The sequence below is a fragment of the Suncus etruscus genome, chromosome 1, assembly GCF_024139225.1.
Source record: "Suncus etruscus isolate mSunEtr1 chromosome 1, mSunEtr1.pri.cur, whole genome shotgun sequence".
Classification (NCBI taxonomy): domain Eukaryota; kingdom Metazoa; phylum Chordata; class Mammalia; order Eulipotyphla; family Soricidae; genus Suncus; species Suncus etruscus.
In genome coordinates this window covers 54,343,123-54,368,162 of record NC_064848.1, presented here as the reverse complement: position 1 = coordinate 54,368,162, position 25,040 = coordinate 54,343,123, and the positions used below count along the sequence as shown (strand labels likewise).

At 37.1% G+C, this 25,040-nt stretch overlaps 1 protein-coding gene across 1 annotated transcript in view; it reads left to right on the top strand.

Annotated features, from left to right (window-relative positions):
* The window catches only part of EQTN (equatorin), a 34,659-nt gene extending 12,450 nt beyond the window's left edge, over nucleotides 1-22,209 (top strand). The window contains exons 4-5 of the mRNA XM_049771019.1: nucleotides 21,091-21,244; nucleotides 21,903-22,209. Of these exons, the coding sequence (XP_049626976.1) occupies nucleotides 21,091-21,244; nucleotides 21,903-22,209 (461 nt within the window). The remainder of the gene's footprint in view (nucleotides 1-21,090; nucleotides 21,245-21,902) is intronic.
* The last annotated feature ends 2,831 nt before the right edge of the window (nucleotides 22,210-25,040 follow it).

Below are 25,040 nucleotides of genomic sequence, written 5' to 3'. Positions count from 1 at the left end.
CAAAGGCATCATGACATTATTAACAAACAGCTCTAAATTATTTTTAGTTAGACTTATGCTTGCATTTATAATTTATGATCTGTTCCAGTACAATTAATGAGAATGCTTTCACACATAGGTTACTTTACTTTAATTATAAAAATTATTTTTCTCTCCACCTCCACCCTGCACCTTACCAGATATTTGAAAATATTTTGGCTCCTTCCTTTGCATAAACACAATATTACTGGAGAAATCTCCATTTGGGGCACTCCCAATACTCACAGAGAATTTTTGAGGATAGGGTGGGGACACAGCAGGTTTGTCACGTCACAGTCACTTAGGCTAGGCTGATGTAAGAACGAGTTGGTTCTCAGATGGCTGTTGTCTTCTCACCCACTGCAGGATTTTCCTAGAGGTAGCCTGTTCCACTCCTCTTCAGGGTTGGAAGAGACTCTGACCTCAAGTCCTTTCTTGAGACTGAGAGTGAGGGTGAGAGTGGCCGTGGCCAGTTAGTGCAGGTTCAGAAATCTCCCATTTCCTTTTTCAGGCCATTCATCTTGATGTCTTCCTGGTTTTGTTAGCCAGATGCCTAAAGGTGCCTGCTCGTCACACCACCTCAAGCCTGATTATTTTCCCAAAAGAGGGCTTTGGGGTCCCCTTACTAATTTTAAGATTCCCTGTTTGCACGGGGATTACTCCTCATGCAGAGAGGAAATTTACCTGTTTGTATTTTATGCAAAGCAAACTGATGCCATGACATTGAAAAAATTTTGGCTAATTTCTGAGTTAGAGGCATTTTAATAATAATAATACTAATTCAACTTAATCTGATAGTTTTTTTTTTAGTACACCTCCTTAGTTCCTTTTACACATTTTTAAATTTTTCCTTTCTAAATTCACTCTACAAATTTCCTTCAGTTTTACCAACTGGCTAGTCTTTTTCAGAGTTTTATTTTTTTTCAGTATTAAATTTATATCTTTTTATTTTGCATAACCACATATTTTCCTACATAAATAATATTTGATAAGACTTTTAATTAAAACATTAAACAAATTTTTAAAAGCTATGCTTTCATATGTATTTCATGTTAAAATTCCTATATGCCAGATTTGACAAAATTTTTAGACCAAAGTAAAACATAAATTTTCTTAAAAGTATTTTAAATTTACAATCTAGAGAAGTTATAGTTTTTAAAGTTTGATCCTTCCACTTAATTTTAATTACTTTATTTTTCTGAACAACTTAGTACATTATTCAAAATGGTTCTTTTTTTTTCAAACATAGCATTTTGCAGTTTCTAAAAATTTATTTTACAATTTCTTACTGCTCTATAACTTATTATAGGTCCAAATGAGTTTACTACAAATTTACCCTGTTTATTGATGAAAATGCCAAATTTATGACAGTGTTCAGAACATATTATATCTTAAATTCCAGTTACCAAGTTACTTAAGCTTTACAAGATGCAACTTCAGCAGGTATTGTAACCATTCAAGCACTACAGTATAACTTAAGTTATAAAAACTTTAGAGATATTAAATATGAATAATTTTACTTCAATTTTAAAAGGTCTGCACTTTATACAAATACCTAAAACTTTTATTTCTTTTATTTTTCCCAATTAGAAAACAAATTGCTAGAATTACTTTTATCTGACAGGACCAAGTTTTCTTTGTTACACTTAGTAAAGACAATTTAGGCATTTTTACATTAAGACCTTAAAACCACATTAAATTTTATATTGTTATCTAGATTTAGTTATTTCAACAATATTTTACACAGTTTTGGCCTCTTAAAATTAATATTATTTTTAACAGAAATAGAAATATAAAATTTGTATTATTTCCACATTACAATGCTGTTGGAACCTGTTTTTGAACTGATTGATAATTTCTTAGAGTGGGTGAAATTCCTTATGGCAGGTGGCATTTTCCAGTCTGTATTAGAACTCAGTTTCATCAGAAAAGTTAATTACAATAATTTGCAACATTTCCCACCAAATTATTCATTCTAAGAAACCTTTAAGTCAGAGGAATTTCTCAAAGAGATTTTAAAAGACCCAATTTTTTTCTTCTGGACTTCCAGCCACTTCCAATTTCTTTTTCGATATGTAAACCGGGGGGGGGGGGGGAGGGAGTTTGGTAAGTCTCCCTTTCTTGGATAAGCTCCAGTAAAGAAATTTTTTAACTGACTAATTTCTTAGCTTCCCAGCCAGAAGCAACAAGACGGCAGCTCTCAAGATTTTTCTGATTTTTACCTTTTGGCTGAGGTGTTTAGTCACAAAGTCCAGCCCCTCCAGGACAAATTTAAGTCCTGCTGGCCAGCAAAGAGGCAGAGTTTGCGACCACCACCTTGCCCTGTCCCTAACAGAGCCTGCCTTGAAATACAAAAACACAACGAAACAGAAAATAACAAGGAAGTATAGAAATTGCCACTTAACACCAATTTTTGCACCTCTGGGAAGTTCGCCAGCAAGAGACCTTGGACTGAGCAGTTTGAGCCTGCTCCGTGGTTGACTGAGAAAAGGCAATAGATAATAACAATCAAGAAATCAGTTATCACACAAATTCCCCACACATTCTGCCAAGCACTTCACCACTCACACTGACCGGTCTTCACTCTCACTTTAAACTTTTACAAATTTCTTTTGCTCTCTGAGCCATGCCCAATGAACTCCACACCTCTCCAGGACTGGGAGGGATTTTTCCCTCACTAAGTAACTTCCAGTTTGGAAGAGAAAGACAGGAGAAAATGAACCAGAGAAGTGGAAAGCCAAAAAATTAAACCAAAACTAAAAAAATGAGATCAAAATGAAATCAAACCAACCTGAAAGGCTCTGCGAAGGGCTCACACCCACTTTGGAAAGCCCGGCCGGGACTTGCACTGATCCTTGGAGCTCCGTGGAGTCTCCTACGTTTGGAGCCAAGATTTCTGTTCCCTGCTGAGGAGGCCTCGCCGGACCTCCTCCCTGATAAGAAGGGCCCCTCTGGCCACTTCTCCCTAGGGCTCCTTAATAAAACAAGTCACACAAGACAAGGAGAAACAACTCACACAAAACAGTAACAGACAGACAGACAGACAAACAGACTCTGACCTGGGTCCCGATACTTGGGCAGTTTACCAATGTATACCCCACTAAGGGTCATACGTACAGAAGGGCTCCCGAGCGTCCTCGGGATCCCCAAACCTCACTGAGGCGTCCCTCAGATCTGTGACCTGCGGCCCTCTAGACACGTCTGTCAGCCGCCACCGAGAACCCTCACGGGCTCGTACGGCAGTCACACTGCCCACACCAAGTGCACATTTTACCTCTTAGGCGCCAGTGTTCTCAAAACCCCGAGGTGAAGCGTTGATGTCCCTGAACAGGCGTGAATATCTCGCTGGGGCCTCCAATGTTAAATCCTGGAGAATGATGCGCTGTTCAAAGACACCAAGACCACAGTCTCATGCAAAAACAGGGGGTTTATTTTCTTACAAGCATGCAGGGGCTGTACTAGAATCCAGCATAAGCCAGAAACTGCCAGCCCTGAGCCATGAGCTTACAAGCTGTATATAGTATTTCAAACAATAGAAAGGTACAGTAGATTGATTTGCTTTAGGAAGTACATGACATCTGGCATTTGCTCAATTACATTTTTGCAAGGTGCAGGTGCAAGCTTACAGGGTTAACATGACCAGGTTAAAACCATGTAGGAACAGAAAGAAAGTTAAACTATAACTGGGTCTACAAGTTCCCACAATTGTGAAGGGGAGTGAGTGATCAGGGCAGTCAGGAAATTCAGGGGAAACTTAAGTTCCCAGAATTGTGAAGGGGGGTAGGTGATCAGGGCAGTTAGCAAACTCAGGGGAAACGTTTCCTTTACAGTCCCAAATCTCCCTCCTCCCCACCCGATCCCCGCCTGTACTCTAAACAGGCTCTCCATTTCCCTCATACATTCTTATTATTAGGACAGTTTAAAATGTAGTTATTTCTCTAACTAAACTCATCACTCTTTGTGGTGAGCTTCCTGAGGTGAGCTGGAACTTCCAGCTCTTTTCTCTTTTGTGTCTGAAAATTATTATTGCAAGAATGTCTTTCATTTTTCTTAAAACCCATAGATGAGTGAGACCATTCTGTGTTTCTCTCTCTCTCTCTCTCTCTCTCTCTCTCTCTCTCTCTCTCTCTCTGACTTATTTCACTCAGCATAATAGATTCCATGTACATCCATGTATAGGAAAATTTCATGACTTCATCTCTCCTAACAGTTGCATAATATTCCATTGTGTATATGTACCACAGTTTCTTTAGCCATTCGTCTGTTGAAGGGCATCTTGGTTGTTTCCAGAGTCTTGCTATGGTAAATAGTGCTGCAATGAATATAGGTGTAAGGAAGGGGTTTTGTATTGTATTTTTGTGTTCCTAGGGTATATTCCTAGGAGTGGTATAGCTGGATCATATGGGAGCTTGATTTCCAGTTTTTGGAAGAATCTCCATATTGCTTTTCATAAAGGTTGAACTAGACGGCATTCCCACCAGCAGTGGATAAGAGTTCCTTTCTCTCCACATCCCCGCCAACACTGTTTATTCTCATTCTTTGTGATGTGTGTCATTCTCTGGGGTGTGAGGTGGTATCTCATCGTTGTTTTGATTTGCATCTCCCTGATGATTAGTGATGTGGAGCATTTTTTCATGTGTCTTTTGGCCATTTGTATTTCTTCTTTGTCAAAGTGTCTGTTCATTTCTTCTCCCCATTTTTTGATGGGGTTAGATGTTTTTTTCTTGTAAAGTTCTGTCAGTGCCTTGTATATTTTGGAGATTAGCCCCTTATCTGATGGGTATTGGGTGAATAGTTTCTCCCACTCAGTGGGTGGCTCTTGTATTCTGGGCACTATTTCCTTTCAGGTGCAGAAGCTTCTCAGCTTAATATATTCCCATCTGTTAATCTCTGCTTTCACTTGCTTGGAGAGTGCAGTTTCCTCCTTGAAGATGCCTGTAATGTCCTGGAGTGTTTTGCCTATGTGCTGTTCTATATATCTTATGGTTTTGGGGCTGATATCGAGGTCTTTAATCCATTTGGATTTTACCTTCGTACATGATGTTAGCTGGGGGTCTAAGTTCAATTTTTTTGCAAGTGGCTATCCAATTGTGCCAACACCACTTGTTGAAGAGATTTTCCCTGCTCCATTTAGGATTTCCTGCTCCTTTATCAAAAATTGGGTGATTGTATGTCTGGGGACCATTTTCTGAGTATTCAAGCCTATTCCACTGATCTGAGGGCCTGTCCTTATTCCAATACCAATGTGTTTTGATAACTATTGCTTTGTAGTACAGTTTAAAGTTGGGGAAAGTAATTCCTCCCATATTCTTTTTCCCAATGATTGCTTTAGCTATTCTAGGGTGTTTATTGTTCCAAATGAATTTCAAAAGTGCCTGATCCACTTCTTTGAAGAATGTCATGGGTATCTTTAGAGGGATGGCATTAAATCTGTATAATGCCTTGGGGAGTATTGACATTTTGATGATGTTAATCCTGCCAATCCATGAGCAGGGTATGTGTTTCCATTTTCACGTGTCCTCTCTTATTTCTTGGAGCAGAGCTTTATAGTTTTCTTTCTATAGGTCCTTCACATTTTTAGTCAAGTTGATTCCAAGATATTTGAGTTTGTGTGGCACAATTGTGAATGGGGTTGTTTTCTTAATGTCCATTTCATCCTTATTACTATTGGTGAATAGAAAGGCCATTAATTTTTGTGTGTTAATTTTGTAGCCTGCCACCTTGCTATATGAGTCTATTGTTTCTAGAAGCTTTTTGGTAGAGTCTTTAGGGTTTTCTAAGTAGAGTATCATGTCATCTGCAAACAGTGAGAGCTTGACTTCTTCCTTTCCTATCTGGATTCCCTTGATATTTTTTTCTTGCCTAATCGCTATAGCGAGTACTTCCAGTGCTATGTTGAATAGGAGTGGTGAGAGAGGACAGCCTTGTCTTGTGCCAGAATTTAGAGGGAAGGCTTTTAGTTTTTCTCCACTGAGGATAATATTTGCCACTGGCTTGTGGTAGATGGCCTTCACTATATTGAGAAAGGTTCCTTCCATTCCCATCTTGCTGAGAGTTTTGATCAAGAATGGGTGTTGGACCTTATCAAATGCTTTCTCTGCATCTATTGATATGATCATGTGGTTTTTATTTTTCTTGTTATTGATGTTGTGTATTATGTTGATAGATTTACGGATGTTAAACCATCCTTGCATTCCTGGGATGAAACCTACTTGATCGTAGTGGATGATCTTCTTAATGAGGCATTGAATCCTATTTGCCAGGATTTTATTGAGGATCTTTGCATCTGCATTCATCAGCGATGTAATTTTCTTTTTTTGTAGCATCTCTGTCTGGTTTAGGTATCAAGGTGATGTTGGCTTCATAAAAGCTATTTGGAAGTGTTTCCGTTTGTTCAATTTCATGAAAGAGTCTTGCCAGGATTGGTAGTAGTTCCTCTTGGAAAGTTTGAAAGAATTCATTAGTGAATCCATCTGGGCCTGGGCTTTTGTTTTTCGGCAGACTTTTGATTACCGTTTTAATTTCATCAATGGTGATGGGGGTGTTTATATATGCTACATCCTCTTCATTCAACCGTGGAAGATTATAAGAGTCCAAGAATTTATCCATTTTTTCCAGGTTCTTATTTTTAGTGGCGTAGAGTTTCTCAAAGTAGTTTCTGATTACCCTTTGAATCTCTGTCATATCAGTAGTGATCTCTCCTTTTTCATTCCTAATATGAGTTATCAAGTTTCTCTCTCTCTTTCTTTGTTAGGTTTGCCAGTGGTCTATCAATCTTGTTTATTTTTTCAAAGAACCAACTTCTGCTTTCGTTGATCTTTCAGATTGTTTTTTGGGTTTCCACTTCATTGATTTCTGCTCTCAGCTTTGTTATTTCCTTCTGTCTTCCTATTTTTGGGTCCTTTTGTTGAGCACTTTCTAGTTCTATTAGCTGTGTCATTAAGCTACTCAGGTAAGCTCCTTCTTCCTTCCTGATGTGTGCTTGCAAAGCTATAAATTTTCCTCTCAGTACTGCTTTTGCTGTGTCCCATAAGTTCTGATAGTTTGTGTCTTTATTGTCATTTGTTTCCAGGAACCTTTTGATTTCCTCCTTGATTTCATCTCAAACCCACTGGTTATTGAGCATGAGGCTGTTTAACTTCCAGGTGTTAAAGTTTTTCTTCTGAGTCCCTTTGGAATTCACAAATAATTTCAGAGCCTTGTTGTCAGCGAAGTTAGTCTGCAAAATTTCTATCCTCTTGATATTATGGAGGTATGTTTTATGTGCCAGCATGTAGTCTATCCTGGAGAATGTCCCATGTACATTGGAGAAGAATGTGTATCCAGGTTTCTGGGGATGGAGTGTCCTATATATATCCACTAGGCCTCTTTCTTCCATTTCTCTCCTCAGGTCTAGTATATTCTTGTTGGGTTTCAGTCTGGTTGACCTATCCAGTGTTGACAAAGCCGTGTTAAGGTTCCCCACAATTATTGTGTTGTTATTGATATTATTTTTCAGATTTGTCAACAGTTGTATTAAATATTTTGCTGGCCCCTCATTCGGTGCATATATGTTTAGGAGAGTTATTTCTTCCTGCTCTACATACCCCTTGATTAATATAAAATGTCCATCTTTGTCCCTTACAACTTTCCTGAATATAAAGTTTGCATTATCTGATATTAGTATGGCCACACCAGCTTTTTTATGGTGTTGTTTTCTTGGATAATTTTTCTCCAGCCTTTTATTTTGAGTCTATGTTTGTTCTGACTATTCAGGTGTGTTTCTTGTAGGCAGCAGAAGGTTGGATTGAGTTTTTTGATACATTTAGCCACTCTGTGTCTCTTGACTGGTCCATTTAGTCCATTGACGTTGAGAGAAAGAATTGTCCTGGGATTTAATGCCATCTTTATATCAAAATTTGGTGTGTCTTTTGGTTAGTCTTGTCTTAAATTAGGTTTTTCAGTTTTTCTCTTAAGACTGGTTTTGTGTCTGTAAAGTTTCTGAGCTGTTTTTTGTCTGTGAAACCATGTGTTCTTCCGTCAAACCGGAAAGTGAGTTTTGCTGGGTATAGTATTCTGGGTGAAGCATTCATTTCATTCAGTCTTGTCACAATATCCCACCACTGCTTTCTGGCATTGAGTGTTTCTGGTGACAGGTCTGCTCTAAATCTCAGGGATGCTTGCTTGAACGTAATTTCCCCTTTTGATCTTGCTGTTTTCAGAATTCTGTCTCTATCTGTGGGATTTTTCATTGTGACTAGGATGTGTCTTGGGGTGGTTTTTCTGGGGTCTGTTTTGGTTGGTACTCTTCGAGCATGCAGGATTTGATCACATATATTCTTTAGCTCTGGAAGTTTCTCTTTAATGATGTTCTTGACTGTTGATTCTTCCTGAAAATTTTCTTCCTGGGTCTCTGGGACTCCAATGATTCTTAAATTGTTTCTGTTGATCTTATCATAGACTTCTATTTTCATCTGTTCCCATTCTTTGACTAATTTTTCCATTGTCTGCTCATTTGCTTTAAGTTTTTTTTCCAATCTCTCCTGCTGTATGGAATTGTTATGTATCTCATCTTCCACAGCACCAATTCTATTCTCAGCTTCTGATACCCTGTCCCAGAGCTTATCCATTTTGTCATTCACTTCGTTTACTGAATTTTTCAGGCCTGTTCGTTGACATGTTATTTCAGTTTGGAGTTTTGTGATTTCTGTCTTCATATTTTCTTGGTTCTTATTAGTGTTCTGTTCAACTCGATCCATGGTTTCTTTGAGTTCTTTGAGCATCTTCCGTATGGCTAGTCTAAAGTCCCTATCTGAGAGGTTGATTAGTTGGTTGGTCATTATCTGGTCATCAGAATTGTCATCTTCATTCTCTATGTCTGATGCTGGTCTGCATTGTTTCCCCACTGTCACACTTGTATTGTGGGTTTTTCTACGTGTTGTGGTGGTATTCATTGGCTATATGATGCAGGCAGCGCACTCCTCTGGCTCCGCCCTTTCTGGATGGGCTGACTTGCCTCTAAGGGAAGGGAGTCCTCCGTGTATGAAGCCTCACACTGGATCAAATCTTAGCGCGAGCATGCAACAGAGGAGACAGTCTGGAGAGAAATGCTTGCTTCTGTGATCTAGCACAGTTCTTAGTGTGGTTTTTTCTTCTTGTTGCAATGGTGTTCTTTTCTTAGAAAGAGCGCACGGCCGCGGACGTGCTCTGCTGGAGCCTCTTTTGGCCCCACTCCCAAGAGTTTCACACAAGAGGACAGTAGACAGACATACACAGGTAGAACTCACAGTTTTTCACAGTTGGGCCCCACTGGGCAAGCGTAGTTTCATGGATTTTCCCCACCTGATGTCACAGACAGGGGACCCGGCTTCTGCAAAAGCTGCCGGTTTTTATGTTCTGGAGTCCCGCCTCATCTGTTAATCTTTCTTAGGCCTCAGTAAGATGAGTTTAGTTAGGGAAATAACTACATTTTGAACTGTCCTAATAATGAGAATGTATGAGGAAAATGGAGAGCCTGTCTAGAGTACAGGCGGGGGTCGGGTGGGGCGAAGGGAGACTTGGGACATTGGTGATGGGAATGTTGCACTGGTGATGGTTGGTGTTCTTTACATGACTGAAACCCAAACACAATCATGTATGTAATTAAGGTGTTTAAATAAATTTTAAAAAATTAAAAAAAAAAAAGAAAATTTGTGACCCCAAATTCTCAATTTTTTCATTGTCTTGCAAATTATAGGAGAATTAACCACAACTTCAGACAGTTCACTATCCTACAAACTTGTTTCTTTATTACCTTCATCTTCCCCCTCATAAATTATCTCAGGAAAATATTAGCATCTTTCCCTTTGTTTTTTTCCCTTTTGTCTCTTTTCCATTTTTAGTTAAAAAATATGCCTAATTATAGATGTTGATTCAACATTTTACATGCTCATAATTCTTTATCTCTTTTCCTAGATAAAATATTTAAAGCCTTTCCTACTGAAACACCTACTGAAGAAAGCATTCAACAACATCTTGCAAAAAATATTCGAAGTATTGAAATCAACATTCTGTATTCATACCTGAAGTATATCATTATATAATTTTAAAAATTAATTTTTACTACTCTCACTACTTCAAAAAGTAAAGCATAGGGCCATAGCAATAGTATATCAAGTACAGTTGTATCTGGAAGACCCAGGTTCAACCTAGCAAAATATAGGATCCTCAGCATAGCCAGGATTGTGATCTTTGAATTCACAGCCAGGAGTAAGCACTGAGCAGCACGGGGTGTGGCTTCCCCCATCAGAAAAAAAAGGAATGAAAAAAGGAATAAACAATGCTTTAAATGAACTTGTACAGTAATAGTTTAAAGTCACTAAAAATTTTAGAATAGTAAAATTTAAAATAAACTTTAAATTTACATGATAAGGAATGAGATATCAATTCTTAAACATTTTAATGAAATTCACTGCATTCATATGCTTATTAAGGAATCAAATTTATGTTTAAAAAGTATATTTTAAAATAACAATAATTTACTTACCTCTGCTTAGTGTCAATTTACAAGTATTTTCTAATATTATCATGAAGAAGCATTTTGGAAGTAAGAATTTACAAAGCACTTTACTTTCCTAACAAGTATATTGCTTCTTACAAAATCTTTGGGAAATTACAAAAATACAGAATGGTTCTATTCTAAAGTCTTGTCTGAGTGATTTAATTGAAGATTATGAGCCTGTTTTTATATAGAACTATATTCTCAATTTATGCAATTTAAATACTTTTCAATATTATTCTAAATTTATTTGTATCTTTCAATAATAAATATGATAAATTTCGAATTCTGTTTTGATAACTTTAAAAACAGAAGTTTTATTATTGCTGGTTCCTTTGTCAAATACTTTTAGTAGCTTATTACTAGGTTTGTAGTTTTGCTTTAACTTCTTAATTAGACATTTAAGTTGAAAAAAATCTGACATGAAAGAACTTTGCAGTTCCATTTTTGGTTACATTCCCCATCCAAATTCTTTTCTCCAGGCTATCTCAAGCTCCCAGAGCAGGGACGGCAAACCGCATGCGCCTCCCGGCCAAAATGAATGCGGCTCTTTGCCTCTTATTATTATTTTGTATACTGTGGTTCTTTGCCAAGTTTGGATTTCGTTCTGCTGCTTATGAGGAGGAACCTCTGAGGAGAGATCTCCGAGTGCGGAGTCCTGTCTCCCATCCCTCGGAAACAACTGCACGGGCTAGCAAGCAGGGGGACCGGTGTGTCATATGTTGTGTCACATCTTGCCATTAGTTCTGAGTGTGGAGGACGCAGCACATCCTCACCATCACTGCAGAATTTTGACCCTCACTCAAAATGGCAACATGCAATATGTGTTTAATATATTATTGTTAAAATTAGATGCTTTTGAGTGTTTGTTTTGGCAGGTCATTGCATGGTGCGGCTCTCTGACTCTTACAGTTTAAAATTTTGGCTCTTTGTGTCGAACTTGTTCGTCACCCCTGTCCTAGAGTTTGCTCATGATTCTGAGTGTGCTCACAAGGAATGATCTCTCCCTCACCTTTTTTACCTGGTAAAAAAAATTTTCAAGCTCTCTAAACCTATATTGGAGCATCAGCTCCCTTTTTGAAGGGTTTCTATCTTTGCAAGTTGAATCAGATCTTTCTGCTCATACCACCTTCACATTTCTATTAATGTTCTACTGCTATGCCATTGATTCTTGACTGCATTCAAAATTGTGTCCCTTGAGCATAAAGTATGTGCCTGCTCATTGATATAACTTTAGTATAATGAAAGTCTGGGTACGTGGTAGGAACTGTAGTTATATGACTGTTAAATGATTAAACCAACAAATAAATGTTTTTGCCATCATTTATTAAAGCTGAATTACAGTATTTTGTTATACTGTTATTTTGATGTTTTCATTTTAAACAGAACCAACCAAGGGTCCAAAAGAGGATAAATTGTGGACAGTGTTATCTCAAGGTAAACTCATAATAGGTGCTTGGGGGAATGTTTTAGTTTTCTAAATCTCTCAATAAGAAAACCAATATTGACATAGTCACTAAGTTAATATTTTGCTGCCGTCATCTCTCATCTCATATAAAAGCAAACACAAAACAAACCACAAAGCTGCTGAGTGTCACAATATTTTTTTATTTTTTTTTATTCTATGAAATTTGTAATCTAATATTACATTTGTTTATGTTTAGGCATTTTTAATATCTCTTTCAGTGTTCAGAACAGTAAACACATGAACAGATGAAATGTATGAATAAATAAAAAAGTATGTATCAAAACGTATGCATGCAAAAACTTAGAGATCATATGTAAAATACATATGTGTATGTATGCATAAATGTAATAAAATATAAACACATTATATCCCACACACATGAACACATACTGTAGATGTGTTCTCATACTCATCATATTCAGTTGAAGCTCATTATTTGTGGACTCTTTATTTGTTAATGTATCTACATGTCAGAGTGGGTTTGAAATTCCCCACTGCAATGTTTGCAGCACTTTTGTTGTCATTTATGGAACTGCACAGATCAGCAAAATACTTTAATTTCCTCACACTTGAGAATTCAACTGAAATAAAACAAAAGGCAACTAACTCTGCCTCCTTTTTCAGCTCTCAAAGTGTGGACTTTTTCAGTGTTGCATGTTTTGTATTTTTATGCTTTCCATTTGCTCTTTAAATGCCTCCTAAAAATGTAGTAAATGTTGATTAATGCAGTTAGTATAATAAGGTTATTAAAGGTAAGCACACGAGGGCTATGATGGGTCATAGAATGAAAATATGTAGTTTAGACAAGCTTTGTTTATGCATGAGGTACAGTGTTGACCATGAGTTCAGTGATATTAGCAGTATATAATAAAAGTATCTTTAACAATGTATGATAGTGTTACAGTTATTACATTGTTCTAATACATAATAGTTATATATTATATGATTGCTAAGTTATGTTAATTTTCCTATGAAATACTTGTAGGAACTTAACTCTACTTAGCTCAGGAGCAGCTATTTAATATTTACTAATTTAGGGATCATGGTGTCTTTATAGAATGATAACTACCATGAATAATGATGTTAATATATGTTCACACACATATAAACAAAATAATTTAAGAAGTGGCCATTTTTAATGGAACACAAGTTTGTTGTTTTAACAGTTGCACATAAATCCTATGGGAACGAAGTTGAGAAAGACCAATTATATCAAGCAATTCCAGGTAAGAAAATAATTAATGGATACTTAAATATTTTCACAGATTTTAGTATTCCCATGTTATATTGTTTTTCCTATAAAGACATATTGTATGTAATCAACAGTTTGGTTCTTATTTCATTAAATTTTTTTCCTGAAACATAAATGTGAAAGTAAAAAAGGGAATAATATATAAAATAAGGGTTTTGTTTGTTTGTTTGGTTGGTTTTTGATTTTTGGGTAACACCAAGTGGCACTCAGGCATTCTGTACTCTGTATGTGCTCTATACTCGGAAAATCATTTTTGGTAGGCTCAGGTGACCATATAAGATTCTGGAGATCGAACCTGGGTTGGCACCTTGCAAGGCAAATGCTATACCGACTATGCTATTGCTTAGGCCTTAGAGTATAACTGAAACCCAGCTACAATCATGTTTATAAACATGGTGATTAAATAAAAATTAAGAGAGAGAGGGGAGAGAGAGGAGAGAGAAGAGAGAGGAGAGAGAGGAGAGAGAGGAGAGAGGAGAGAGGAGAGAGAGGAGAGAGAGAGGAGAGAGAGAGGAGAGAGAGGAGAGAGAGGAGAGAAGAGAGAGGAGAGAGAAGAAAGAGAGGAGAGAGAGGGGAGAGAAGAGAGAGGAGAGAGGAGAGGAGAGACGAGAGAGGAGAGAGAGGAGAGAGAGGGGAGAGAGGAGAGAGAGGGGAGAGAGAGGAGAGAGAGAGAAGAGAGAGAGACTTTAGGGGCTGGAGCAATAGTACAAAGTCTTGCATGCAATCAACTGGATTCAATCCTCAGCTTTCCATATGGTCCCCTGAGCCAGCCAGGAGTAATTTCTGAGCATAGAGCCAGGAGTAACCCCTGAGCATTGGCATGTGGTGGCCCCAAAACAAAAACAAAACAAAACAACAACAACAAAACAGCATAGAGATTTTTAGAGAAGTTTAGGCATAAAGAAAAAGTGATCAATAAATACAAGGTTCTCATATATCCACTTTGTTCATTTCTCTATTATCAATATCTTGCATTACTGTGATACATTCTCACAATTCATGAGCTTATAATTATGGAGCTATATCTATATTATATAATAAACTATAACTGAAGTTTACATTAAAATCCCCTTGTCTTATAAAACTTTATGGGTTTTAATGAGCGTAGTGTCATATCACTACCATTAAAATCATGGAATCACTCTCCCCCAAATTGTCAGTGCTGCAATAGATTTCCTGATTCCCAAATCCTTGGCATCCACTGATCTTTTCACAACTTCTATAGTTTGTCTTTCACAGAATGCCATTTAATAGGAAATACTCAATATATAACATTTTAAGATTGGCTTTTTTAACCTAGTAAGATATATTTATATATATGTTCATGACTTGACAATATATTTATTTTTTATTATTGAATACCCATGGGCTGATAGTATGATCATCTTCTCACCTACTTAATAATCTAGATGAATTCAAAATTTTGAAAACTATTAATAAAATTGCTATAAACAATGTGTAGATTTTTGTGTAAACATATATTCTCAGCCTACTTGGGTAAATACCAGGGATCACAGTTACTAAATACATGGTAAAATTTTGTTTGATTTTGTGGGAGACTATACCAAATTTTTTTTCAAAGTGACTCTGACATTTTGCATTTACATCAGAAATAAAATAGAAAAATCTTGTTACTACATGTGGTGGTTTTTATTTAAAAAAGATTTTTTTTTTTTTGGTGAGGGAACACAGAAAGTGGTGATCAGGTCTTACTCCTGGCTCTATACTCAGGAGTCACCCTGGCAGGCTTGGGAGACCATATGGGATGCCAGAATTAAATCCTGGTTGGCCACATGCAAGTCAGGCACCCTAGCTACTGTGCTATCTCCAGACTCCTAATTAACATATTTTATTTGAGTAAAAGAGGATTTTTTATTTTAAATGGAAAAATTGATGATTAACATTCAGTCCCACTCAACTTGCTTTTATCTTTATGTCTCTGCATCAGGATGATGTTAGCTTCATAGAAACTGCAAATGTCTCTGTTTCTTCAATTTCCTGGAAGAACTTAAAAAGTATTGGCATAGGGTGGTATTTGAAGGTTTGGAAGAATTCACTAGTAAAGCCATTTGAGCCTGGGCTTTTGTATTTTGGAAGCCTTTTAATTATCATTTCAATTTCCTTAATTGTGACAGCTCTGTTCAGGTATTTCAGATCATCTTTCAACCTCTGGAGGTCATCAGAGTATAAAATTTTATCCATTTTTTTCAGGTTCTCATTTTGTGGCATAAAGATTCTCAAAGTAATACCTTATTACCATTTGAATTTCTATAATATCTATTATGACATTCACCTTTTCATTTATGATTGTTTAAGTTTTACTCTTCTTTTCGAGTCTTGCTAATAATTTATAATTTTTTTAATTTAAAAAAAAAACCTTGCTCTTATTGATGTTTTGATTTATTTTGGTATCCAATTTATCCATTTCTGCTCTACATTTTATTTATTTTTTTTTACTTGCCTACTTTTGGCTAATTTTGTTAATTATTTTCCAATTTAATTTTTGTTTTGGGGCTACACCTTGCAGCCCTTAGGGGTTACTCCTGGCTTTGTGCTCAGAAATTACTCCTGGGAAAGTAAATGGAATGTTGAGTATTGAAGCCCAGTTGGCCTGTTCAAGGCAAATATTTTATTGACTTGCTATTGCTCCAGCTCTGTTATTTTCCAATTTCTTAAGCAATGACATTAAGTTATTTTATTATTTTAATCAACAATGTAGGTCTTTTTTTCCCTTCCCGATTAATGCTTGCAAATATATATATTTTCTTATTATTACCACTTTTACTTTATCCCACAAGTTCTGATAATTTGTATCTTCATTCTCATTTGTTTCCAGTATTCCTTTGATATCCTCTTGATGTTCAGCAGTGAGCTGTTTAATTTCCAGGTGTTAAAGATATTTGTGTCTGTTTGTAATTCACTATTTTCAGTGAACTGTGGTCTGAGAGATAATTGATATAACTTCTATCCTTGATTTTACAGAGGTATCCTTATTTATTCTTATTTAAGCACCATGATAACACAATTTTCATAGTTGGGTTTCAGTCATAAATGTAGACCATCCCTCACCAGTGCAATTTTCTCACCACAATGCCCTCCATTTTCCTCCCACCCACCCCACTGTCTATCTCTGGGGCAGGCTTTTTGCCTCTCTCTCTTTCAGTTTTGACACTGTGGTTTGAACTATTGTTAATGAAGGGGTGCTATGCATGTCACTTTATCCCCTTTTAGCACCCAGTTTTTGTCCAAAGTGATTAGTTCCAACTATCTTTGTCATGGTAGACCCTTCGCTAACTGGACTCACTACTCTATGTGGCAAGCTTTCTACCATGGACTGGTCTGGAGACATGTTTTATGGCCTAGGATGTGGTCTATCTTGAAGAAAATTTCATGTGCATTGGATACAGTGGGTCTTTAGCTTTGTAAGGGTGAAAAGCTCTATCTACTAAGTCATTCTTTTCATTCCTTGCTTCAAAACCAGTATATTCTTGTTTTTGTTTTGTTTTGTTTTGTTTTTTTGTTTTTTTGGGGGGGCCACACCCATTTGATGCTCAGTGGTTACTCCTGGCTAAGCGCTCAGAAATTGCCCCTGGCTTGGGGGGGCCACATGGGACGCTGGAGTATCTAACCGTGGTTCTTCCTTGGCTAGCGCTTACAAGGCAGACACATTACCTCTAGCGCCACCTTGCCGGCCCCAAAACCAGTATATTCTTCTTAAGTTTTAGCCTGTTTGATCTATCAATAGGTGACAGAGTGGTGAAGTCTCCCATTACTATTGTGTTGATATTGATATCTTTCTTAAGTCCATTAGCAGTTCTTTTATTTTTTTTTTTCATTAGCAGTTCTTTTAAATTTTTTTTCTGGCCCCTCACTGGGTGCATATATGTTTAGGAATGTGATTTCTTCCTGATGTACATATCCTTTGATTTTAAGTAATGACCCTCCTTTCTATCTTATAACCTTTGAGCTTGAGGTCTGTTTTGTCTTTTGTTTGATATTAGTATGGCCACCCAGCCTATTTAAGGGAGTTATTTACTTGAAGGAGTATCCTCCAACTTTTGACTTTAAGACTGTGTTTACTCTGACTATTTGGATGAGTTTCTTGCAGACAGTAAAATGTTAGATTCAATTTACTGATCAATTTTGCCATACTATTATTCTTAATTGATGCATTTATTCATTTGACATTGAGATATTATTGTCACAGAATTTTGTGCCATCTTTTTTGTAGAAATTTGTTGTGTTTGTGCCTTAAAGTAGACCCTCCAGTTTTTCTTTTAAGGTTGGCTTTGAGTCTGTAAACTTCCTGAAATGTTTATCTGTGAAACTGTAAATCCTTCAAACCTGAATGAAAGTCTGTCAGGGTGAAGTATTCATGTTGAGGCATTCATTTCATTGAGTTTTTTCCCTGTATCTGCCACAGCCATCAGGCCTGGAGGGTTGCTTTTGATAACTCTGTTGCAAATCTTAAAATTGCTTCTTTATATGTAATTTCCCTTTCTGACCTCTCTGCTTTCAGTATTCAATCTCTATCTGTGGTTTTATCTTTCTTACTAGGATGTGCTTTAGGATATCTTTATTTGGACTCTTAGCTGGTACTCTTTCAGTGTCCAGCATATGGATGCAAGCACTCTTCAGCTCTGGGAACTTTTCAGCAACTATGTCTTTGACTGTTCCTTCTTCACAGGGTTTTTCTTCCTATCTCTCTGGGACTCCTCAAATTATTATGTTGTTCCTGTTAAATTTATTCCAACATTTATCTATTGTCATCTGTTTGCTTATTTTGAGGATCTTTTCCATCTTCTGGTCCTTGATTTTAAGACTCTTCTGTTGTGTGGATTTGTTATGCAGCTCATCTATCAGCTCAGTATTTCTCTTATCAGCCACTCTAACTTGATGATGTGATCTTCCAGTGAGTTTTTATTTGGCCTGCCAAGTTTTTCATTTGTTTCAAGTTTTTTTATTTCTACTCTCATATCCTTTTGAATCATATTGGCTGTATAGCCTCCACATTTTCTCTCTAAAGTCCTTATGAGAGGCTAAATATGTGGCTGATGTTAATTGAGTCATCAGAACTACATTTCTATTCATTAAGTTTGGTGGGGCTCTGCAATGGTCCTCCCATTGTGACTTTCACGGTGTGGTGGTGCTTTTTATGTATTGTGGTGGGACTATTTTATTAGAAGAAATGTGCTCCACGGATCAAAGTGGAGCAGCCATGCTCTTCTTTCGGTGACTAGCCTTAGTTCTAAATGACCCTTTTGATTCCAAAAGCTGCCCTCTATCACCGCAGCTGTTGATCTCTGGTCTTGCCTGTCTCAAGGCTACACTTTTCTCTGGATACACGAACTTTAGTTCAAAATGTAGGCTGGACCCAAGGCTGGGCGAAAGGATACCCATAAGTTGAGTGGCTCTCAGACCTTACTGCCACTCCTTGCCAACTCTAGTGCTAGTTGTCTCACAGTCATGCCACCGCTGCCAGAATGGCCAGATCACACACACCCCAGCCCCCTTTAGCTTAGTATAGCTCTGCTATACTCCCTCAGTGATTATGTCTGCACAGCACCTAGCTTATCTTTGCCTGTGTTGCAGCCCCTCAGCACAAATGTTCATAACCCACAAACTAGGCCACGCAAGTGTACCAGCACTGCACTCCACAGCTCACAGCCGCACTATCGGATCAAGTCAGAGTTCCACTCATTGTGTCACCACCACCACGTTTTTCTCCAGCATCTCCCTAAAAGTTTGAGTTTCGATCTGGTAATGGCCACTGCTTCATTTCCAGGAGTCCCGAGTCCTGTTGCCAGGCTTGGTTTCTGGGCCTTCATGCTTGAGGCTCTCAGGGCTGAGCTGCTCTGTGTCTACAGAAATTCGTTGAATTTGGTATTGTGTCATTTTAATGAGTAAGGTACTTAGGCTTAGGGATAAAACTGCCCAACCTTGCTATAATTAGCTTCACAATTTGCAGTAGTTAGAAATCCCTTCTCCCTAATTTGGATCATCACCTTAATTTCATCACCTTGATTTTATCACTTAGATTTACTTATTTAATTTGTATATATTTTAATAAGCTTGATTTTAAGAGTATACTAAAGCACACTTTATCTAAAAAATCCCCAAGGAATTACAAAGCAATTGAGGAACACACTCATTTTTTATTATTACTAAAATGTCTCAAAATCAAGATTATCAGTTACAAACTATACACATTCCACTTCACTTGGCTCCTGTTTTTATAACTGTAATTTAAAGGCATTAAATATAAATATGAAACTTGTCATTTCCTATTGCCAAAAAATAATTACCCAGAAAAAAATGAAAACCCATGAAACTTCTGAGTGGGAAGGAAGTTGACACTTGAAAGAGAAATATTAAAATCATGAGTAAATATCTATTAAGTCATATCTACTTAGGAAAACAAAATTGGTCTGTATATTTGCATTACTAGGTTTAGTACAAACAGACGAACAACTTTTGGCATCTTTGTATTTTTTTTTTTTTTTTTTTTGTGGTTTTTGGGTCACACCCGGCAGTGCTCAGGGGTTACTCCTGGCTCCATGCTCAGAAATTGCTCCTGGCAGGCACAGGGGACCATATGGGACGCTGGGATTCGAACCGATGACCTCTTGCATGAAAGGCAAACGCTTTACCTCCATGCTATCTCTCCAGCCCCGCATCTTTGTATTTAATGTGAGTTTTATTATCTAACTTGGTCAGAAAGTTAAGTTTACTATTTTTAAAAATATTTTAGTGACAGGTTTTTTGTTTGTTTGGGGGGGGGGTCACACCTAGTGATTCTCAGAGGTTATCTCTAGCTCTGTGCTCAGGAATCTCCTGGTAGGTCTAGGGGACCACAGGGTATGTTGGTCAGCTGCATGCAAAGCAAGTGCCTTAAATGCTGTACTCTCTTTTGGGTCCCAACACTAGGTTTATCTCCATAACAACATGGGCAATTTAGGTTTTTCTTATTGTTGTCCTTTTCCCCACACCTGGTGGTGCTTACTCCTGGCTTTGCCTCTGTACTTAGGAGTCACTCCTGTCAATGCTTGGGAAACCATATGGGGAGCAATGAACTACAATGGAGTTGGCCTTGTGCAAGGCAAGGGCCTTGGAGAAAGCACCCAGTATGCCATTTTATCATTGAAAGAAAATAAATACACATCATGACAATAACATTCTACTTAGTCTCTTATATGTATATTTATCACTTTTTGAATTTTTATTCATTCATTTATTTGATTTTGGGGCCACACCTGGTGGTGCTCCAGATTTTCTCCTGATTCTGCATTCAGAAATCACTCCTGGAAGGCTAGGAGAGGACCATATGGGATACTGGGGATCAAACCCAGGAATGTCCTAGGTCAGCTTCGTTGAAAGCAAATATCCTACAGCTGTACTATCACTCCTCTCTTGGGCCCCAATTCGTCACATTTTAAATAGTAAATTTGTCAGAGTTTTAAACTGGCTTTTTATCAATCCGGGAAGAATTTTTCTATATTTACATTTAAACATGTCTGAACTTACATTTCAACATGTGTCAACTTAATTTACCACTAATTAGCAATGTGCCATAGGCAAATTCATAAACTTTGGTGAGTTTATAAAGCAGAGCTAGGAACAGTTCTTTTAGGAATTCCCAGAAGTTTAGATATTTTTCCATAATGAGTAAATCTGTAGATTTCTGTGCAGTTTTTGAAAATTAAGAAAAGTGAAGCAGTGAACATTTCTGTGGTGAAAGTCATTACAATTCTCTGTTTTTTTTTTTTTTCAGGGAAAAAAACTCAAATATACAACATAGCTGCTCTTTTCTATTGTATTTTCTTTTTTTCCTCTCAGACTCTGATGTGACTATTACAACCAAAAGAAACCCAGAAGAGATGGAAAATATCAAGTTAAAATTAATGCTGGCTATCTCATCGATGAGCCTCTTACTTTTTGTCACTTTCTTGGTACTCTGTGTTGCCATTTTGTACAAAGTGAGGGCAGAAAGGTAAGTCTACACACCTCTGGAGTCATTATAACATACAGTATGCAACTTTCTACTGTCTTTTCTTAGCAGATTGTTAGGGAAACATGATACTGAAATTTATAAGGTATTCATTCTGGCTTCATGTCTTATTTTTCTGAAAAGGAACATGTATCTGTCTCTGGGAACTTACTCTTTGAATGTTCTTCCATCATTTTATTAATTTATTGATTGGTTTTGGGCCATGGCCAGCAGTGCTCAGGGGTTACTCTTGGCTCTGCATTCAGGAACTATACCTGTTGGAGCACAGATGACTCATGGACACTGGGTATCAAACTTTGGTAAGCCACATACAAGGCAAGCACCCTATCAGCTGTACTATCTCTGTGACTCCTTCTCCCAGTATTTTAATAGTCATTTTGAAGTAGAAGTAACCTTAATCAATTGAAAAAATGTCTAGACATGTATCTTTTATTGATAGCTTTGGAATAAAAGAGCTATAAATTCTAAATAATATATAGGTTTGGGTAGGATCCACGTCTCCATTCATTTATATAGTGTTACCAAATTTACAAAAATACTGATATAATACATATATTATTTTAACTTTTGTGTTGCTATTTTAAGTTGACATGTAGAATACACACAAAAAACCCAATTTAATATATATTTTATTTTTTAGTTATAGGAGGTCATGTATGACTGAATATAATGATGACAACCCTGAACTGGCCAATATTTCATACTTTCATCCATCAGAAGACATATCAGACTCATCCTTTTCAAAGAGTGCTGAGAGCGGCACATATTGGGGAACTACTTCAGAAATGAGAAATGCAGAGATAGTAGATTCAAAGACTAAAATAAAGAAAGCCTCAGATGATACAGGCATCATTAAAGAGGCTGACTTCCCTTCGAATGAGGAGGAACCTTCTGAAAAAATTCCCACTAAGAAAATTTCCACTGAAGAAATTCCCATCGATGAATAGCTCTTTTGTGTGTGTGTGTGTGGTCATAAAAAAAAAAAATCTCTGAAACTGATTAGTGTCCTAACTCTGCTAAGACATTTAAGTATTTTAATTTTCTGGTGTGGTAAGCAGAGAACATTTTCTATAACATTTAACAGAAAACTCAAGAAAATAATTTAAGGTGTGAAAATGCATTAAGTAAAAATAATTCCGGATAGTGACATAAAATTATTTGCTTTAGGCTGGTTCTTTCAAAACTTTTTGATAACACTTACTTATAACATGTAAGCTAAGTGAAGAAAAATGGGAAAGATTAGTACCGTATCAGTTTAGTCATGTGTTAGATAATGAAACAAAACAAAACAAAACTTAAGCTGGGTCTTCTTTGGCAAGGGGGAGGGGCAGTGGGATGACACCCATCAGTGCTCAGGTTTACTCCTGACTTTGCTCTCTGGTATCACTTCTGGCAGGGTTGGAGGACCATAAGGGAAGCTGGGGAATGAACTTGAATGAGTCACTTGCAAGGCAAGTGCTGTCTGCTGTACTAGCACTCCACCACAAATGGTTCCTCTTCAAGTGACAAAACTCAAGATATTCATCTCGTGTAAATTATTTGGAGAACTTTAAACTAATAACTTCTACCTATGATCTCTATATAACCAAAACAAAAACCAGCTTTTTATCTTTTATTGGCAATTCAGTCATGAATAAAGAGATAAATTAGTACCAAAGAGTTCCAGCATTCTTGAATTGTTTAACAGTCATCACTACTCTGTCATAGGCAAGCACAGCAAAAATAAAGTTACATTTCTAAAGTATAATTATTTCTGATGCTTCAAAAAAAGAGGCAATCACAGCATGTAATTTCCTAGAGGTGGATTCATGACTCCTGAGTATTTTAGAACTAAAGGTAATTGGTATCTGGGTGCCTGGGTAATTACTTTGGTAATCTGGGTATCTCAGATCTGCAATCTCATTTTTTAGAGAGGGTAAAAGTGATCTTACATGCCATGCCATACTAATCAGAAAAAGTGTATCTTGGAAGAAGGAAACAGTTGTAATGGCTTTGTAAAAAGTCAGGAATGAACTTGATACTGTTAAGGGCGGACTTTAAGATTTAACTTTGCCACTGTCCTTGATTTCCTCAGGATTGTGTATTCAGCTGCTCAGGAATTTTTTTTTATTTTTATACCCTTTATTTTGTGTTTGAAGCATTTTGTTTTGTTTTGTTTGGGTTTTTGGGGGGGAGGGGCTACACCCGGTGACACTCAGGCTGTGCTCAGAAATTGCTCCTGGCTTGGGGGACCATATGGGACTCCAGGGATCGAACCGAGGTCTGTCCTGGGTCAGCAAGGCAAACGCCTTACCGCCACTGCACTATCGCTCTGGCTCCTGTGTTTGAAGCATTCTGTAAAATACCACATCACCCATAGTAGAGAGAATGTTGAAATATGCTAAGTGAAGGGAAAACTATTAGTGTTTAATGTTTAATAGTTTCCTATGTAAGAAGAGAAGTGCTGGTATATGAAGTTTATAATTCTGCGTAAGTGGCACTCAGTTATTTGATATTTCCAAATTGTCACTTGCTGGTAAATAATAATATGAACAAGGTATATCCCAATCATATTATCTTTAAAACAGTTTAATAATAATGTGAAGGCAATCCTATCCCATTTTATTTAGTTGCTCTAGTAATTAATCTTAAATGTCCTTTAAATAGTCATTGGTATGAGCTAGACATTTGAAAGACTTAAATAGTGATATCTATTTCTCATTCTCCTTCCCCAGCCATCAGTTAGGAAACAATCTTTTGTGTTTATGAATGGGGTTTAAAAAGTTAATGACCTTTGAATAGAAAACGTTTTGTTCAGAATATTTTGGAATCTGCATTTATCTTTTGCTTGTTTTGTCTTGTTTGTTTGTTTTTGGGTCACACATGGTGATGCTCAGGGGGCTACTCCTGGCTATGCGCTAAAAAATTGCTCCTGGCTTAGGGGACCATATAGGTCGCTGCAGGTCCATCCTAGACTAGCACGTGCAAAGCAGATGTCTTACCGCCTGCCACCACTCCAGCCCCTGGAATCTGCATTTCATCTTAAATGATTATTTTAGATTGTTGTTGGCAATTTTTATTTTTATTTTCATTTTTTCCATTCTAAAAGTGTTTTTATTGTTTAGCATTATATATATATTTATTTAAACCTTTCAACAGTGCAACATTCCCATCACCAATATCCCAAGTTTCCCACCTCCCCACCCCACACCAGCCTGTACTCTAGACAGACTTCCTACTTCCCTCATTCAGTCATATTTTGTTATGATTCTCAGTGTAATTATTTTTGTGACTGCATCCATCACTCTCTGTGGTGAGCTTTGTATCATGAGCTGGACCTTCCAGTCCTCCTCAATTTGTCTCTGAGAATCATTACACAAATGTCTTTTATTTTTTTTCAAAACCCATAGATGAGTGAGACACATTCTGTGTCTATCTCTCTCCCTCTGACTTATTTCACTCAGCATAATAGATTCCATATACATCCATGTATAGGAAAATTTCATGACTTCATCTCTTTTGAGGGCTGCATAATATTCCATTGTATATATGTACCACAGTTTCTTTAGCGTTTCATCTATTGAGGGGCATCTAGGCTGTTTCCAGAGTCTGGCTATTGTAAACAGAGCTGCAGTGAATATAGGTGTGAGAAAGGAATTTTTGTATTGGATTTTTGTGTTTCTAGGGTATATCCCTAGGAGGTGGTATAGCTGGATCATATGGGAGCTCAACTTCCAGTTTTTGGAGGAATCTCCATATTACTTTCCATAAAGGTTGGATTAGATGGCATTCCCACCAG